General features: G+C 49.0%; 1 protein-coding gene across 1 annotated transcript in view; it reads left to right on the top strand.

The window, feature by feature from the left end:
• Positions 1 to 3,045: 3,045 nt before the first annotated feature.
• SBNO2 (strawberry notch homolog 2) overlaps positions 3,046 to 19,249 on the top strand; it is a 66,163-nt gene continuing 49,959 nt past the window's right edge. Inside the window, exons 1-3 of the mRNA XM_069877847.1 lie at positions 3,046 to 3,146; positions 13,248 to 13,464; positions 14,844 to 14,923. Of these exons, the coding sequence (XP_069733948.1) occupies positions 13,339 to 13,464; positions 14,844 to 14,923 (206 nt within the window). The 5' untranslated portion in view covers positions 3,046 to 3,146; positions 13,248 to 13,338. The remainder of the gene's footprint in view (positions 3,147 to 13,247; positions 13,465 to 14,843; positions 14,924 to 19,249) is intronic.

Below are 19,249 nucleotides of genomic sequence, written 5' to 3' on the forward strand. Positions count from 1 at the left end.
AGCGGAGCTGTCCATTAGTGTGGAGGCGGAGCCGGCGCGCTGCTCTCTCCTCTGATTGGCTCTGCTCTCCGCAGAGCGGCGCTGCGATTGGCGGTCAGGGCCGTCCGTCACCGCCGGCGCGGAGTAGCGAGCCAATCGCGGAGCGAGGGGGCAGGGCTGCCCTGAGTGTGTTGAGGCCCTGCAGTGCGTGCTGGGACTGAGCCTAGTTACAAGAAGTGGAATATTTTGTTTAAAGCTAAAGTTCTCATCCTTTTCACGAATGTTTCTAAGCTCAGTTTTCATCCAATTAACTGTGTTTTTTGAAATTTAATCAAAATGTCCCTTTGATATTGTGGGGGGGGTTTATAAACAGCAGTTATAAGTGTTTTTTAATAAAACAGTGTTTTTCCAGACACTGTTCTGATAGAAAAGGCAGTTTTTATTATAAAAAGTAGAATGTTTTTTATTTAAGTTAAAGCAGAGTTAAGTTTTCACTCAAGTAAACAATTGTTGAAAGTTAGACAGAATATACCTGATAGTGTTTCTTATAGAGTGTTTTTTCAAACAATGTTTTTTCAGGCACTGTTGCTATCATAAAAAGTGGAATATTTTGTATTTCAGCTAAAGTTTAATTTGCATTTCAGTTTAATCTCAGTAATTGCATTCTTTGAAAGTTAGACATAATGTCCCTCTGAGACCACAATTTTTATAGCATGTTTTCCTTCAAGCAGTGTTTTCCCAGATCTGTTCATTCGTTGGTGATGGTAACATCTTGTGTTCAGTGTGGTCTATGCTGAACAGTGGTGTCTTCTCCAAATCCCTTGTGTTTGCAGCCTTTCCCCATCACAAATGCAAGTTCAGACAGAGCTGTCTCCAGAGCTCCAAATTAGCAAGAGATTGGACTGTTATGAAGTTCATAATGACATTAAAATGGGTCCTTGGAAAGGAATAGAATATGCATTTTCATTGGAAAATTTATCCATATGCATGTAAGTGGGAAATAGCCTCTGTAACAGCACTTGTCTCACTGCACACAATTGATGGAGATCACTCCTCACATTGCCCAAGATTGATAAAGGATGCTTGCTTTCTAAAACTCCAAAATTAGTTTCAGAGAGTTTATTTGCCGGCATTTTTGATATCAGTACAAGGAGCTCTGCTGAGGTGGAGCCCCTGTCCTGCCCATGCAGTCCCCTTCTTCCTGGTTTTAGGATCATAAAACTATAGATTACCTGCCCCATGATGGTAGGAGGCTCTGAGGACATGGAAGAGAGGGTGCACAGGCACAGAAGGCCCTAGTGTTTCCCACTATTCTCTCACAGGCTTTGTTCAGGATAGCGCCCTGCCATGTGTGATTTACTTTGATCTTGGCACTGAGTCCAGACTGCTGGAAAGCGATCACCCAAGTTCTGGTAAGTGCTGGGATTCCCCTTCCCGAGGGGAGCTTGTTCCCAGCAACAGGAGGGCCGGATGCATTGGAAACTGTCCACATCCACAGTGCAGAAACACAGGCGGGCGGCAGCTAACATGGCTTCAGCTTTGTATTCGTATGCATCGGCTGCCCTCTGCTCCCTGCCTATCTTAATGTCTGCCAGGCCAAGGTGGCAGGAAAACAGCCTTCCTTGGAAGTGAAATTCCCTCCAACAATGGGCAGCTGGAGCTGGGCAAGACAAGGTCCCACAGCACCCTTGGTGTCCCAGGTCTCCTAGGAATCATAGAATCACTTGGTTGGAAAAGAGCTTTGAGATCATCGAGTCCAACCATACCTATCCAATACTAAATCACATCCCTAAGCACTTTATCTGGCTGTCTTTTGAACCCTTTCAGGGATGGGGCCTCCACTACTTCCCTGCACAGCCTCTGCCAGCTCCTGAGAATCCTTTTGGTGAAGAATTTTTTCCCAATGTCCAATCTGAACCTGCCCAGTGCAACTTGAGACCATTCCCTCCCATCCTAGAGACAGCTCCAGTGCTGCCCCCATCGTGGGCTTTTGGCTGTGGCTTTCCCAAGCATCAGCACCAGCATGTTCAGTTCCTGCGGGGAGCCACGGGGATGCAGGCTGAGACCCACAGAGCTCATTGCACGTGGGCACTGCATGGCGCACAGCCACCGCTATCCCCGGCAACGCACAGAACCCTTGGCCGCAACCCTCCTTCCCAGGCAAGGGAGCAAAAAAGGATCTGCCCAAACACAAGGTGGTTTTGAGGGCTTTCCCACCCTGTGATTGTCCCTGCCAGGTCCTATTCCTGCCTTCCTGCATGCTCCAGCCCCAGCACTGACACAGACAGAACTCTTGGCACTGGCACAGCACAGTTCCCTGGGTGCTGCTGGTCTGGCCCCGTGGCCATCTCTTCCCGAATCTGCGGGGCCACCAGGGTACAAGGCTTCTCACTTCTCACTCCTCACCCCGGTGGAAAGTCAGGGGATTTCCATGCTGTGGGAAAAAACAGGAACCGCTGCACATGACAGCAGCTGTACACCCGGACACAGCCATGGCTGCTGGGAGCTGCCTGGCAGCCTGCACAGAGCAGAGCCTGCAGGACCAGGGTCCCAAAACTCCCATCTTTGACCCCATTTCCGTAGGATCTGTTGCCCCCCAGGTACACAGCTGCATGGGAAGGGCTTTTTTCTTGGGAATCCAGACCATTTCTGGGACATCCCTGCCCTGCAAGGGCCAAGGCAACAGCAACACAGCTCAGACTTGCTCCCTCTCCCTTCCCTTCCCTTCCCTTCCCTTCCCTTCCCTTCCCTTCCCTTCCCGTCTCCTCTCTTCTCCCTTTCCCTTCTGGTCTCTTCTCCCTCTCCCTCCTCATCTCCCTCTCTCTCTCTCTCCTCTCCTTCCTTCCCTCTCCCTTTCCCCTCTCCTCTTCGCTCTCTCACATCCCCTCTCCTCTTCCTTCCCTCTCCCTTTTTCCTCTCCTCTCCTCTCCTCTCCTCTCCTCTCCTCTCCTCTCCTCTCCTCTCCTCTCCTCTCCTCTCCTCTCCTCTCCTCTCCCTTTTCCCTTCCTTTCCTTCCCTCTCCCTTTCCTCTCTCGCATCCCCTGCCACCCCTCTCTCCCAGCCCACTTCCGCCGGAAACCCGTGTCCCCAAGATGGCGGCCGCGCGGAACCCGGAAGCGCGCGGAGGCTGCGGCCGCGGGGCGGGAGGCTGAGTGCCCCGCACGCAGGTGAGCGCCCCCCATGCCGCGCTGACCGCGCCGGGGCTCGGAGCCGGGACCGGGGCCGCTCCTCGCCGCGCGGGGGTGGGTGGGGGAACAGACTTCTCCGCTGGGTCAGCTGGCTCGCCAGGGTCCCGGGGCCGCGGCGGGGCGGGACCTCTGGGTTCTGACCCGCTCCGGGGTGCCCGCAGCCAGGGAACCCCATATTGCCTGGCTACTCTCCCGGCTCCCCTTGTTCCGCCCCCGGCTGCCCTCTCAGTTCCTGTCCCCTTCTCCCCTCTGCTTACTCGTTTCCCCAGCTGCTGTCCCTCCGCTTCTACCCCGGCTCCCTCGTCCCGTTGTCCCCGTCTGCCGCCCCGGGGCTGTGAGGGCAGGCAGAACCCATGCTCGGGCAAGGGGCCCTTACCGGCCAGTCCGGAGCCTCCGAGGAATGGAGCTTGGAGCCCGAACTCTCTCTTGCCCACCTGGCTCCAGCCTCGTTTCTGGGAGCTGCGGAGAGCGATGAGGCCTCCCCTCAGCTTCCTCTCCTCCGGTCTGAACAGCCCCAGGTCCCTCAGCTACTCCCAGAACCCCTATTCTCTGGGTCTTTCCCCAGCTCTGTTCCTTAACTCTGGTGCCACTAGCATTGCCAACGTGCTTAGCTCTTAACATAATTAAATACTTGGGGAGGAGGTCCCTTCTCAAAGCTGACCACAAAGAAATGCTGACAATTAATGTGCAATGGTCTCTGGCGAGCGAGTTCTGTGGGTTCAGTCCAGGGATCCCAGCGCCCTTGGGGTTTGTCCAGTCTCTGCGCTGTCATGGATTCAGTGGGCAGAGGATGTGGACGCTACCTGCGTGGTGTCGTGGGATCCTGCAGGTTGCCAGCACGCTCTTGGAAATGCTGAGGTCTCGCTGACCTGAGTGGGCACGGCTGAACTGAAGAGCGGCTGGGGATGGGAATGCACAAAAGTGGAGAATGAGAAGTTCCACTTGAGCTGGCAAAGTGCACTTACAGCTCAGAAAGCCAGTCATATCCTGGGCTGCATCCAGAGCAGTGGGGCCAGCAGGGCGAGGGAGGGGATTCTGCCCGCCTGCTCTGGTGAGACCCCACCTGGAGCTCTGTGTCCAGTTCTGGAGTCCTCAGCACAGGGAGGACATGGAGCTGTTGGAATGAGTGAACGGGAATGCATTTCTGCCCCCAAATCCATTCTCCCAGGTGGGAGAGAAGGGATAGAGGTATTCTGTGTCTGCCCTACAAAGAGGCTTTGCGTCGAGTCTGTCTGAATCCTCATTGGAGCAGGATTTTGTTACTCAAAGGAGAACATTTGAATTTTGGGAATTAGAGTAGGATCAGCCTGACAGCGGAGGGCACATCCTGCTGCTCTGCCACTGCTCCATTGTGGGGAGGTAACATGAAACTCAGAGCAGTGAGGCAAGGACCTGGCAGCTCTGTTGAGGGAGAAACAGAGTCCAGGGAAGAGGGAGAGATGATGTTCTGGAGTCACTGTGAGCTAAGTGAGTGAAAAGTGAGGTCAGTGTTGCAGGCAGCATCAGCAATTATTTTAATTGTGCAGCCTTCGAGCAACAGTAACTGTGGAAGGTTTAAGGGACGGGAGGTTAACACACTTTTCTCTTGCCTTTGGTGTTTCATAAACTGCTGTGCCACTTCACTGCCTAATGTTATTTCTTGGAAATTGAGGGAATTGGGACAGGCACCAGCAACAAGACTCCAGATTCAGCTTTTCCCCTCTCGGATTATTCTCTCTTGCATTTCTGTGCAAGGATTGAGGCTGCTGTGGCTCTTGGAAGCATCCAAACAGCATCCAGAAGTGTCCCTGTGACAACAGGATGATTCTGAGTGCAGCACAGTCCTTGGCTGCAGTAAAGGTCCTTTATGTTGGTATTGATCCTTCTTGGGGTGAGAGACGAATGTCCCTGTTGGTGTTTGAGAGAGGTGGCAGGCATGACCAGGGTAAGTAGCAAGGTTTACTGTTTCCTTCTCAGTGTTATGCCTGTATGCTTGCAGGTCGGAGTCTATCTGGGACGGATGCTCCCAATCACATTCTTCCTTGCTGAAAGCATTGGGGAGATCAGAGTGGTTTAAAATGCTGGGATTGGGATGCCCTGGAGTGTTTCTGTTTTCATCATGGGGATCTGTTTATTGAGTGGAATGTTCTATGTGTTTGTAAGAGGACTGGGCTGTATTCCCCATCTGCTCAAGGCTGGATGTTTCACCCCCCCCCTTACTGTACTTCGAAGTTGTCTGCATCAGGATCATGTTTTTACGTGTTTTCTAACATTTGAGGTTGGAGATGTTTCTTTTCCCAGCTGTTTCCATTGAGATATGAAATCAGTGTAACTCTCTTTTCTGAGATAGTCCCAGGGAAGGAACAAACTTGGGATTCTTTGGCTTTCCAGTATGAATTGTCCAGCCTTTTGCTTGGGAATAGCAGAGCTGGAAGGAGTTGCCCACAGATCTATTTCTGTGTTAACTTCTGCCTTCATTGTGAATTAACTCGAAATTCCTTTTCCAGCAGTGTTTCAGATTCTTAAACAAGTGATGCTTTGTTTCATTTTGCTCTGGAAAGAACTCGATTTGCCTAATGAAAAAGAGCAAAGATTCAAGTAGTGGCGAGCATGAGAATGGTATTCCCATTCTTATTTTGACTTATCTGTGGGGAAAAGTTAGGACAGGTTAGACTTGATGATCCTGGAGGTCTTTTCCAATCTAGTGATTCTGTGTGGTTCTGTGTCTGTGTGAAAAGATGAGATACTTTGGTTTGGTTTGCACTCGGATGCTGCCTTTTGTCTGCCAGTCCCTGTTCTGAACATACTGGAGCCTCGCAGCAGCTCTTTGTGGGGATCATGACTGCTAGCAGGGTTGATCCTCGCTTCTGTCCCTTGGTTTTCCCATTTCTCGGAGTGAGTCACTGCCCGTGACAGCGATGGGTGCTCTGCCTCCAGCTCCTCCTTTCTCATCCCCCAAGGCAAAATACTGTTTGGTCTAAACTGGCCAAAAACTTGGCAAGAAGAAATATGAGAGAGGAACTTGAAGCTAACTTGGTGCTTGTGCCACAGAAATGGCTGTTGATTTCCGTAGGGTGAAGTTCCCATTTCTTTGAGCAGTTCTGAGGAATTCCCTGCTCCATGGATGCCCATGCTGATGGTTCCAGAGGCAGTGGATGGAGCCAGGCAGGAGGCTGGGGTCTCCTCTTCTGCTTGATGGGTGTGGGAGCAGAGGGATTGATTTGCTGTCAGGAGAGGTCTTTGCCCTTGCTGGGTGCATGGCAAGACGTGATCAGCAGGTTCAGCTCTCCTGTCCTCTGCATTCCTGTGGTTTCCTAGCTGTTTAAAAATACCCTAACAAAGGCTGAAACACAAGAGGAGGAGGAGGAAGTGTTCCTGTTTACTGAGTGTTGGATGGACTGTTTGCACCTCTATCATGAGCTGAGCCCTTCCCACAGCTCCATTGATTCTGATATCACAGGGCAGTTCATTCTGTTTTTCACATTGGAAGTTGCCTGCTCTGCTGGTCCAGTACATTTCTAAAAAGCTCAAGCTGCTAAGTTAAATTTGTGCTCCATAACCTGGAGAACAAGCATTATGAGGTGTCTGAGGGATCTGTGGTTGTATAAGTTGGAGAAAAGGAGGCTCATTGCTCTCTGCAGCTCCTGCAAAGGAGGTTGTAGTGAGGTGGGTGATGGACTCTTCTCCCAAGTAATAGGACAAGAGGAAATGGTCTCAAATTGTGCCAGGGGAGGTTAAGATTGGGTATCAGGAAGAATTTCTTCACTGAAAGGGTTCTCAAGCACTGGCAGAGGCTGCCCATGGAGGTGGTGGAGTCACCATCCCTGGAGGCATTAAAAAGACAGGTAAATGTTGTGCTCAGGGATGGTTTAGTAGTGGGCAGGTATGGTTGGACTCAATGATCTCAAAGATCTTTTCCAACCGACTGGTTCTATGATTCTATAGGAGTTAGGAATCCATTGGAATTCTAGGCTGAAGTTGCCCCTTGCTGCATGGGCCAGGTGGCAGACCTTTAAGCAAACAGTTACTAGTACCGAAACTGCTCCTGTGGCTTCATCAGAAGAGCTCATGATGTAACCAGAGTGCTCGCAGGGCTTCATCATGTTATGTGGGGAGCCAGTTTCATTATTAAATGGGTGCTCCTCAGCCATGATGGAGCAAGTCCAGTGGGTTTTCATGGTGTAAAATTATTGCTGGAGTGCTGTCACTGGATCTGGGAGATTGATTTTCTGTTTCTTAGTGATGCTTGCAGGAGAAAATTAACCCTCACACTGTCAGCGTTCACCTCTGTCCTATCCCAGATGCTGCTTGTGCCGGTGCTGGCTGGCAGAGCTGGGGTTTTCCTCTCCCAGCCCCTACCTGCTGTGTTTTCCATAATGTAACTGCCGCTTATGGGAGCCCTGTCTTTGGTGATGCTAGAAAACCTCTCTGCTTGGTTGGAAGTAACCAGCTTGACAGGTTGGGCTTGGAGATAATGTTTTGTAATTACATGGGTTTTGTGGCAGGGAAGTGAAAATCAATTCTACTGATGTTTTAGGGAGATTTATCCTTGGACTGTTTGGTTGGGGTTTGGGTTTTTTTTGGTGGTGTTTTTTATGTGTGGCTTTGAGTTTTTTATATCACGCTCTGAATAGTTACAGAATCCTGGGATGGTTTGGGTTGGAAGGAACCTCAGAGCCCATCCAGTCCCACCCCCTGCCATGGGCAGGGACACCTGGCTCTGGGCAACCTGGGCCAGGGCCTTCCCACCCTCACAGGGGAACATTTCTTCCCAAGATCTCATCTAAACCTTATCTTGGCACTGGAGATCTTCAGTTAATTCTAGATGACAAATAATCCACCTGTACAATTAGTCTGATTACTCTGGGGAAGCTGTTGGGAATTCCTGGTTTGTTTGGTACCTCCTGGCACTAAGGGTGTGTGACGTATCCTGCGCTGTGGCGCTTGTTCCGCTGTGATGGCCTAATATGACATTGGTCACTGAGTTCACGGTTACAGTTTGTTGTGCTTCTGCATTCTTTATTTTCTAGTGCTTTGAAATGCTTGAGTCGGCTTTCATTCCTGGATTTGGTGGTAACACTCTGCTTGTGTAGGTCCTTTCTTCCTAAGTGGAAAATGGACAAGTGAACTGTCAGCAGGCAGGGAGAGCTGTGGAAAAGACTTTTTCACCTGTGACTCACAAGTGAGAGTTTTAACTCCATGGTTTGAATCTTAGCCGGTGCCCGGAGTTACTCTCGAACTGTAGAAATAATGAGTATTAATCTATGTAACGAGACCCTTTTTTGACTGTTAAGATCAAAAGTTGGTGTGAGTAATTAAATTCTTGTTCCCTGCCAGTCCTGGGGTTTCAAATGCTCCCACATCAAATTAGTTGCATTTTGTGAATGCCCCTGAACCAGAGAGCTCTGGTTTGCCTTCACAGTGGGAGCCATTGCTTTGTTGGAGATGTTTGGTAGGGAAAGGAGTGGAAAAAGTCTTAAGAAGTTTGCCGGAACAGTTCTCTAGCTAGCTGTGAGCCTCTGTGTTTATCAGCTCTTATAGTCATGGCAAAAGGATGGGATGTGGAAATGAGAGTATGTTGGTTTGCAAGGAGCTCGTTGATTTTCTTGGTTTTTTCGTGATGAGGCTGCCTGAATGACGGAGAGATGAGCACATGCCGATGGCTGGTTCCACATCTGCTGTCGTGATGAGTATTTTCTGGCCAGGCTTGGGGCTCCTAAGGATCACAAAACTGGCTTTAGCCTTTCCTTGGGATTTGAGCGCGCAAGTCAGAGAGCAGCCCTCTCTTATAGCAGTGTGAGCTTATGGCGAGAGCTGTTAGGAACTCCATGTTAGGGATCCCAGGAACCTGGTGGAACTGCTGACTTCTGCACAGGGAACAGAATGTTATTTTGCAGTGCCAAACTTCTTTGGAGCGGAGAAGGTTGGGGCTTGGTGACATCCAGTGTATGCTGTCCCCCTGTACTCAGCACTGGTGAGGCCACACCTCAAATCCTATGTTCGGATTTGGGCCTTTCAGTACAAGGAAGACATCGAGGGGCTGAAGTTTGGGAAGAGTCAGCAGCAGGAGTTGGAAAAGACCTCTAAGACCATCAAGTCCAGCTGTCAGCCCAACTCCAACGTGCCTACTAAACCATGTCCCAGAGTGCCATGGCTACACATGCTTTGAACCGCTCCACGATCGATGACTCCACCACTGCCCTGGGCAGCATCTGCCAGTGCTTCACTACTGTTTTGATAAATAAAGTTTTTGGAGAAATTTTTAAAGAAATGAGAGTGGGAACCCGTGACATGTGGGTTACATCCTGAACCATGTAACTGATTTTCTCGGCGCCTCTAAAGGAAGGATCACCGCTTTTTGGGTTGCCCGTCTTTGAGGTTGGACTGCTGCTCCCTTTGATCTCTTCAGAGGAATTATGTCATGCAGATTCAATGCATTGTCTTTTGCCATCTGAGCATTGCTCAAGTGTAGATGTTTACACTTCCTTAAGCAGTTCTTCTTCGTTTTGGCTAATTGGACACAATCTGTTGTGCAAGAGTTTTCCTGAGGAGCTGATGGGAAAGGCAATGCTCTGCAGTGGATCCAGCTGGTGAAAGCTGGTGTGGCCAAGACACAAGGTAATGTGGAGCAGGGAGAAATTCTGATATTGATTTTGCCCTGCATCACTTACTTTGGATGTGTAAGTAAAGCTGTATATTTGCTTTGGCTGTTACGGGAAGAATGGCTGCTGATTTCCTATCAAAAGCTGTTACAAATAGGAAAAAAAAACCCGCCAGCAAACCCCCTGAAGTGCCTGGTGAGGCAGGATTTCAGACGCACCAGGGGATATTGGTGTCCATTGTTCCACCCCCCTGCCATGAATAGGGACACCTCCCACTGGATCAGGGGCTCCAAGCCCCATCCAACCTGGCCTTGAACCCCTCCAGGGATGGGGCAGCCACCCCTGTGCTAGGTAACCTGGGCCAGGGCCTCCCCACCCTCACAGCAAAACATTTCTTTCCAAGACCTCTTCTCAATCTCCCCACTTTCAGCTGGAAACTGTTTCCCCTCATCCTATCTGATCAAGAGCCCCTCCCCATCTTTTCTGGAGCCCCTTTGAGTGCTGGAAGCTGCTCTAAGTTCTCCCCAGAGCCTTCTCTTCTCCAGGCTGAACAATCCCAACTCTCTCAGCCTGTCTTTGTACAGGAGGTGCTTCGGCCCTCAGATCACCTTCGTGGCCTCCTCTGGATTTGCTCCAGCAGCTCCATGTCCTTCCTGTGCTGAGCACTCCAAAAGTGGATGCAGGACTCCAGGTTGATGGAAGCAGAAAACAAATGCCACTGTGGGTTTGTGCTCTGCTCCCTGCTGCTTCGTTTGGGGACAAACCTAAACTGTTCAATTAGTCTCTGACAGGCTACATTTTGGGACCCCTGCTCCTAATGCTTGGCTAATAAATCCAGAGGCCCAAGGCCAGTGTAGCAGCAGTAATGAGGATGCTGGGGTGCCAGCTCTGTGGTTTGAGCTGGTTTTTGTTCCCAGGCTTATGGGCTATAAAGCCTAAGTGTGGATTTTATGGTGTGATAAAAAGAAACACTTCTGCTTGTAAAAGAATGAGATTGCAGTAAATCTTCGGTCAGAGGAAGGCAGTGAAAAGGATCTGGGTGATTTTGGGCCTTTGTAGAGAGTATTCTGTTAGTGATTAATTAAAATGGTCTGGGATGGTTTTCTCAGGTAGCCTGGTGTTCCTCCTGCTGGGGTCTAGACTTTCTTCTCTCGAGGTGGCATTCCATTGTGTTTTCCTAGGGAAAAGATGCGCGTCTTGCTCACTTAATTGTAGAATCATGGAATAGTTTGGGTTGGAAGGGACCTTAGAGATCATCCAGTTCCATCCCCCTGCCATGGGCAGGGACACCTCCCACTGGATCAGGTTGCTCCAAGCCCCATCCAACCTGGCCTTAAACACCTCCAGGGATGGAGAAGCCGTGACTTCTCTGGGCAACCTGGGCCATGGCCTCACCACTCTCATGGTGGAGAAATTCCCCCGTATGTCTAGTCTAAATCTGCCCCTCTCCAGTTTGTAGCCCGTGCCCCATGTCCTGTCACTAAATGCCTTTGTAAAAAGTCCCTCCACAGCTTTCTTTTACGGAAGGTCGCTATGGGGTCTCCTTGGAGCCTTCTCTTTTGCAGGGTGAACAACCCCAACAATCCTTTCTTTTTGAACAGCTCCTGGGCTGTGGGAAGCGGTGCAGATCAGATCAGTGAGCTCTGCTGGCCTTTGCTCTGGGGAAACTGCTTCCCGCTCTGCAGCCCCACCCTGGTGAGCCACAGCCTTTATCCAGCTTCTGCAAACCCCTCGCATCCCGCTGGGGACACCTCTGCCGCTAAAATAGAAGAGGGAGTACTTTTTTGTAAGCCACAAGGTGCTCAGCCTCTGTAAAAGGATCAAATTCAGTGTGGAAGCCTCCTGTGTCTTGGGAAAGGTATCACTTTGTTAGCGGAGCAGAGGCAGTGGGATCGTAGTTCCCTGGATCTGAGGCTTTGCTTGGTGACTCTTCTCTGGGGAGTCAGTGTTGGACTCTGCCCTCTGGGCTTAGCAGGGATGTTGCTGGGTCCTTGCGGACGCGATCTGTGCCTGCTGAGCTCTCCTGCCACAGCCACTACCACTGGAGAAAGAGAGGGAGCGTCACTTTAATTTCACTTTCCATTACAAATGTACAAATAATTTTCTGTGCTGAAAGGTTGCTTATTTTTAAAGGTATTCTGACTCAGAAATGACTTTTCAAATATACTCCTTGCAGCACATAGGATGTGCTGAACGATCAAAGCTGGTGTATTTTAAATTGCAGCTTCAGTTTGTGCTGCTGCTTTTTTTTCTCTTGGCCAACTGACTGAGCAAGAGTGTATCATCCAGTTTGTTTTACTGAACCATCACGCTGTGAGTGGAAAGGGGCCTGGGAGGCAGGAGAGGAGCAAAGAAAGATGCAATAGAAGAAATGACATCATAGATGCTTTATTTCTTGCTCCTTCTGTTGTATAGGTTCCTTTTACCATCTTTCTTAATCCATGAAATCCAATTGAAAATTGATGTCCTCTAGGGATATCTCCCAAGTGACAAGTAATAGGACCGGAGGAAATGGCTTCTAGTTGTGCCAGAGGAGATTTAGATTGGATAGTATGAAAAATTATTTCACTGAAAGAGTGGTGAAACTGGCAGAGGCTGCCCAGGGTGGTGGTGAAGTCTCCATCCCAGGAGGGGTTTAAAAACTGTGTAGACATGGCAGTTGCAGATCTTGTTTAATAGGCACAGTGGCGATGGGCTGATGGTTGGACTGAGCTTAGACCTTAATGATTCCATGATTATATGATATGGGAATTTAGTGAAAAAAATCAGGTGTTGCTTTGGAGGTTTTGCCTGAGAAATTGCTCTGAAGGCAGTGTCTTGTCATGAGGTTCACCCCTGCAGAGCAGCCTTTAGCAAGTGTGATTCTGGAATCTGATCTTCTGGCAACGGGGAAAAAGCAAGGCAACTGATAAGTTTTTCTAATTCGTTAGATTAACAGTAGTAATGCCAGAAGTATTCTGTCTGTTCTGCCCTCTGTGCGTGGTAGTGGGAGAGGTTTTAGTGCCCAAGAAACCTCTGTGGTGAAATTGAAGCTCATGAAAGTCCAGTGAGATCAGAGATGTGAGTGCACCCTGCCCTGCATGGCGATTCCACCAGATAGTGTTTTATGAAAACGAGGGATCTGAGGGGGATCAATCCTCCTGAGTTTGCACAGAAGTGCAGAATCTTTTTGTGTGTTAGAGAAAAAAATTCTTCCAGCTAAAAGCCTGTGTCTGCTGCACAAATCACAGAAGATTGCGAGGATCTGCCGGGCTTCCACATTGCGTTTGCAGTGAGGCAGGAGAAGTGTGTTTAATGTAGGTTCACAGGTCTGGGTGAATTCCAGGTGTGGTGATATTTGAGAACTCTCTTTCCCAGGAAAAACCTCTTCTTTTATACAGAATCAGCAGGCAGTTCACTGGCTGACATCTGTTTACTGATCTGCCTTTGGGCTAGAAGTGGGTTTTTCTTTTCCTCTCCTTTCATAAAATTGAAACGTGCCTTTCTCTCTCCATTCCAGGACATGGTGCAGGGTGAAGAGCACAGATAAAGGACCTTCCACTACTCCACAGTCTGTTCCACCTGGACTTCATGTGGCAGGACGCGGGCTGATGCCCTCAGCACATCCTGCCATGGACGGGGGCAAGAGCTATCCACAGCATGAGCACCAGCAGCCGGGCAACACACTCTACAGCCTCCCTGACCTCCGCACCCAGCTCGCTGTACCTGCCATGGAGGTGAGGGACCTTGCGGCTTCACGGGGAGCAGCTGGTCAGGAGGGTCTGAGCGTAGCAGTCTAGATTGTCAGATCCCGAGAGTCCTTGTGCAGTTTTACGGGAGCTGTTTACCAGCCTTTCTAGGCATCTTTCCAGGGACAGGCAGTATTGATCATGAATGTTGGAAGGTTGAGGTGACGTTGTTGTCTGCCTTCGAAGTGGGAGAACAAAAATAAGTCTGTGATTGAAACAGCACTGTTCTAAAAGCTGGTGGGTGCCAGGCTCCTCAGGGAATTACAGAATCATGGAATGGTTTGGGCAGGAGGGCACCTCAAAGCCCATCCAGTTCCAACCCCCTGCCATGGGCAGGGATATCTCCCACTGGATCCGGTTCCTCCAAGCCCCATACAACCTGGCATTGAACGCCCCCAGGGATGGGGCAGCCACCACTGCTCTGAGCAACCTGGGCCAGGGCCTCCCCTGCCTTACAGGGAAACATTTCTTCCTAAGATCTCATTTCAGTCTTCCCTCTTGCAGCTCAAAACTGTTCCCCTTGTCCTATCCCTGCCCTCCCTGATCAAGAGCCTCCCCAGCTTTCCTGTACCCTCCTTTAGTACTGGAAGCTGCTTTAAGGTAAGGAATGAGTGAAGAGTTTGTGCAGAATTGCAAACTTTGTTTCTACCCCAGCTCGTCTCTCCAAGATGTGCAAAATCTATCACTGGGTCCAGCTCTGCCTCTTTTTGAGAGTGGCAGAGATGAATAGAGGTGTATTTGTCCTGATACTGCTGCTAAAATAAGACCGAGTCCCCAGTGCATTTGTTCTCAGCAGGCCAAAAAGCAAATCTTTATCCCAAAATAGCAGACGTGTCCCTGCAATTCTGTTTCTGTTTATAACTCATTTGAGTTTTGTCACACAGAGCAATACAGAGGGTAAAAAGAGAGGCCTGTTTCTTCAAGTGCCTGATGCTTCAAGCATGAGATGCGATTACTTTGGACAATACAAAGATGAGAGACTGGTCTGTAGCTGGGTAGTAAGATACGGTATACATTCCATGATTGTATTGATTTCTGCTGAGATAAAAGTTCCCTGTTTGTGTTTGAGGGAACTGGGAAGGCAAAATAATGCTGGGTTTGGGTGTTTACCCATGCAAACTGAATTCAGGTTAATGGGTTGGTGCTTGCTGTCCGCTCATGCTGAGGTTACAGGGCTGGGGAGGGGGACTAGCCCTGTTGTCATTCCAGAGATGCAGCCCTAGATCTCTCCTGCTGTGAGAGCCGGAGCCACCTCTGCTTGCGGAGGGCGCTGATGGAGAGGAGCAGTAAGCCTGACCCCAGATCTGCAGCTGCTGGTCGTCGTACCAGGCCTCTGCCACTGTAACTGTTCTGCTTTCTCCTTTCAGAATTCCATGCTGGCTGCAGATTCGTGGAGTGGCTGCTACCCTGCCTCTTTCCCAACCTCATCCTTCCCAAGTGAAAACCAGTGAGTGCTGCTCTCCTTTGTATATTTTGCCTCTGCTCTTGCACACTCCATGATTCAACTGATTCTTTGCTGCTTTCCTTGTTTACTTTATTTCATGAACCAATGGGGAAATAATTGCATCATCCACTGATCTTGTGGCATTTCATAAACTGCTGCATCTTGGAAAAAGCAGTGAACAGTGCTTTTTATTTAAAAAAAAGAAAAAAAAACAGAGAAAACCTTTTGATTTCTCGGGGGCCTGGAGGCTGCTATGAGGGATGAACAACCTTGTTTTAGCCTGGATTTGTTACAATAATGGAGGTCTTAAAAACACCCTGTTAGCAAGATGTAACTGAGGAAATACGTTGTGCCACGCCTAGATTTGTGCAGATGGAGGGGAAGGTGTGGCCAGTACCAGGTGAAGTGAAGTTAAAGCCTTTTGCCATAGGGGTGCCTGGGAGCTGAGTGAATGCTCCTGTCTCACCTTTGTGTTGAAAAATATGTGTGCAGCCCCTGACTGTACAACCCAGGGTTTATCAGAGTCACGGCCGCTTCCTCCAGTTATAACTGATGCTCTTTGCTCATAACCCCTAGGTGTGTGGTGATGAGTACGGGCTCATGTGAGAAGTTGTGAAGGCTTCTGAGTGAAAATGACTGGTGCTCAGCACAGTGTGGTGCTGTGAAGTAAAGTCGTGGTGGTGAAGTGTGATTGGACTCGATGATCTCAAAGGTCTTTTTCAGCCAAATGATTCTATGGTTTCCAACCTTTGCATGCTAACAAGGATTGTGGTTGTTGGGTAAAACCTCAGCTGTGTGCTTTCTAGATTCAGTATGAAGACATTTCTAGATTGCATGGCCCAAATTTTTGAGGGATCTTTGTATAACAATAAACACTGTTCTTGCTTCTCCCCCCTTATGATGAACGTCCACTGTGGATCAGAGATGGGATATGTCAGGAGTTGTTTGGGATAACTTAATGTGGCCTTGTGCCACCACTAAGTGACTTGGATCAAAACTCTGCTGGGACTGGGAGATTCTGATGGTTGGGAAGGCTTGGAGGCTGATGGATGGCTGCTTTGGTCTCTGTGAATGCAGGGAGTGGCACAGAAACACAGGATGTGTCTTTATTTAGGTCAGAGGTGGGAGGAAGGAACAATAGAAGTAACAGAATTTGATACCATGAGCTAATAACTATGTTCCAGGTGCTCAAGGACTTGATTAAACCTCCTTCATAAAGAGATTTAGGCATCTTTACAAGAAGGCTGTGTTGGAGCTTTCTACAAGGGCATGTGGTGGTAGAACAAGGGGGAAAAGCTTTAAATTGAAAGGGGGTTAGACATAAGGAAGAAATTCTTCACCATGAGGGTGGGGAGGCACTGGCCCAGGTTGCCCTGAGCAGTGGTGGCTGCCCCATCCCTGGAGGTGTCCAAGGCCAGACTGGATGGGGCTTGGAGCAACCAGATCCAGTGGGAAGTGTCCCTGCCCATGGTGAGGGCTGGACCAGCATGGGCTTTGAGGTCCCTTCCAACCCAAATCGTTCTGTGATTCTATGATCTTTGTGGAAAGATCCATCCTCAGGGGTGTCCAACTTTCAGCCTGGCCACCAGCAGTGAGAACCAGTCCCTGTGTTCAGAGGGGTGGATCCAGTGTGCCTGGTGCTCTCAGCCTGCGGAGCGAGCTGGGAAGTGATGGGGTGGGTGGGTACAAGACAGTTCTTGGCGTGAGGTTGCCGAGCCACTGTCCCACAGGCGCTTCCTGCAGCTCTGCCATACTGGTGGCTCCCCAAGGGAGAATCCATGAGGAACCATCAGACAGGCACGCTCGGTATCTCTTTTCTGAGCCTGCCTCTGCTTGGAAGTGTATGTGCTTTTTGAGCCCGATTCCCGTAAATTGCCCTTTGAGAATCCTCAAGAGAGCTATAACAGAATTTCTGTTATGCTGTATCGAACCACAAGGTTAGATTGTGTTTAATCTATTGTGCTGGGGCTTTCTTTGACCATTTGTGCTGGTTTTGCCCCATCGGTTTCTTCCTGCTTAGTACTGTTCCACTGGAAAACTTTGAGCCTCGGTCCTGCAAAGACATGCCTGCATTGAATGTAAACTTGTTGACTTTGCTATGGTTACTTTTGGAAATGAGGCTTATTGTAGCAATTATTTGCTAGAGAATGATTTAGCCAAAGCTGTACCTTTAGCTTCTGGTGTTTCGTATCCTGGGAACCATAAAAATCACCTTTGAGGTGAAATTTCCTGTATCTGCGTGCCCCAAAGAGGAAAAAGCCTGTCCTTTTGTGTTTGAAAACCACAGCTGAATCATTTTTAGGTGGATTTAGGGCTGCAATGTTACAGGTAGGAATCCTGAAAGGGATGGAAACATTGAAAAAAAGGGGGTTTTAAAGGAAATCGGAGTTATAACCCATGTTGTAAGACTGAAAAATGCAGATGTCATTAGAGTTAGCTTCAATCCTTGAAGTTTGCAAGCAGCTCTGTTTGAACATGGCTTATTCTCCCAGCAGCAGCTTTGTCCTGAAGCAGGTTTTTCCTGTTCCTGTTCGGCAGGTAACTTTCACGCTGGAGAATTCCTTTAAAAGATCCTAAAGCCTTGCCTCTTTTTTTCACATTTTATTAGCCTGAAAAATGTAAACAGTGTCTTAAAACTTGCTGAAAAAAACAAACGGGGTCCAGATGCCCTGTACAGAAGAGCTGTCGCTCAGTTGATTTCTGTGGTGGTTATCCTGAAGGAGCTGGGCTGCCTTTGTTGCTGTGGGCTCCATACATTCCTTGCTCCGAGGAAGTCTGGACTAGTCCATGGTCACACATCTGCAAAAAGATAATTTCTCAATACCTGGAGCAAAGCTTTCTCTCTCAGTTTCCAAATACACAAATCCTTCATTCCTGCTGTTTTCATCCCCTTTTCTACTTTGCCACCTGCGTGTGGAGCATTGCTTGCTAAAATGGTAAAATGGGCTTTGAAAGATGTGAATTGGTCTGATGAGGGGGAAGAAGAGCCTAGCCTGATCCTCAGACCGTCACAGTCTGTGACCTCGCCAGCTTGTTTCTGCTCTTCCACTGGCTTGAGATGTGACGTTAGCATCTCTGAATGGAGGGACTGTAGCATCAGAGCACAAAGTCTGCCCTGAATACGCATAGGAGGTCTCAGTGACATTGCAGCGTGGCCCCAGTAGGGCTTCAGATGTATCAAATGTGTTGAGAAGCAGCTGACACGAAGCACCTGCGGTAGGAACAGCATCACAGTAGCTTAAACAAGCATTGTTCTAGCAAGCTGAAGCAGTCAATGCATGGAGACCCATTTCCTTGGAGGGATAGGCACTGCATTGCTCACCTCTGAGGTGTGGATTCCAGCAAGAGCCTGTCCGCAGTGTGTTCCTCCAGGTTCTGCTGTTGAAGGACTTGAGCTTCAGGAACTTCAAGACTGTGGCACTTGCAGTGTTGGAGCTAATGAATGCAGGTGATGTTTCCTGGTCTCCAAGACACCTGGTTCCTCCTTTAGTGCTGCAGCTTGAAGTTGGATCTTAAAATTTAAGAGTGCAAACGGGCAGTCCAGTAAATTGAGTGCAATTAAATCCAGTATAAATTTCCTTTCTGAAATGTTTTCTAGTTATGCAGTGAACACCCTCGGCCTCTGAGGGGAATCTGGAGACCCAGAGTAGCTTCCATGGAGCAGTTTACCCATAACTAAATCCTGGAGAGGCTGAGCAGGTATGTTCAGGGCAGTCTTGCTGTGAGCCTGCTTTCACACCTTTGCTTTGGCAACACAGCGAAGCTCACATGCTTTGTTCCTCCAGTTCACGCTTCATTTTGCAGTTTAACTCAAGCTGACTTCTCAGTGGCTTCATGCCAGCTTCTCAGATGAGAGTGGACATCTTTAAGTTCTCATTGAAGGAAAGCTGAAGCACAGCACGAAAGGTGCTAAAAGGACTTTGGCAAGTGCTGCACACTTGGTGGCTTTCCTAAGAGGGTCTCCAGGCAGTGCACTGAGTTGTTACTGGCTCCCATTTCAAACTGTGAAAAGAAAGTCAATCTCACATTCACTAAGTTGAAAACCAAGATTAAAGGAAGCAAAATAACATACTGAAGTGGGTCATTTTGCAGCCGTGCTGGCCAGGGAGGCTGAGGCTGGCTCAGTCTCCTTCCCGTTACCTTAACTGACTCTTGCCCTGCCCCACGAGGTGCTGGCAAAACAGGAGGTGATGTTTGCTTTCCCAGTAAAAATACTTTTCCCTTTCCCTGGTTCATTCATTTGTGCAGGCCAAGCTCTGTCCTCATGGAAGAGATGGTGAGACCACAGCAGTTGAAACTTGAAAGCAGTTTAAATGAGCCTTTCCCTGT

This window comes from Phaenicophaeus curvirostris, chromosome 28 (assembly GCF_032191515.1).
Source record: "Phaenicophaeus curvirostris isolate KB17595 chromosome 28, BPBGC_Pcur_1.0, whole genome shotgun sequence".
NCBI lineage: Eukaryota > Metazoa > Chordata > Aves > Cuculiformes > Cuculidae > Phaenicophaeus > Phaenicophaeus curvirostris.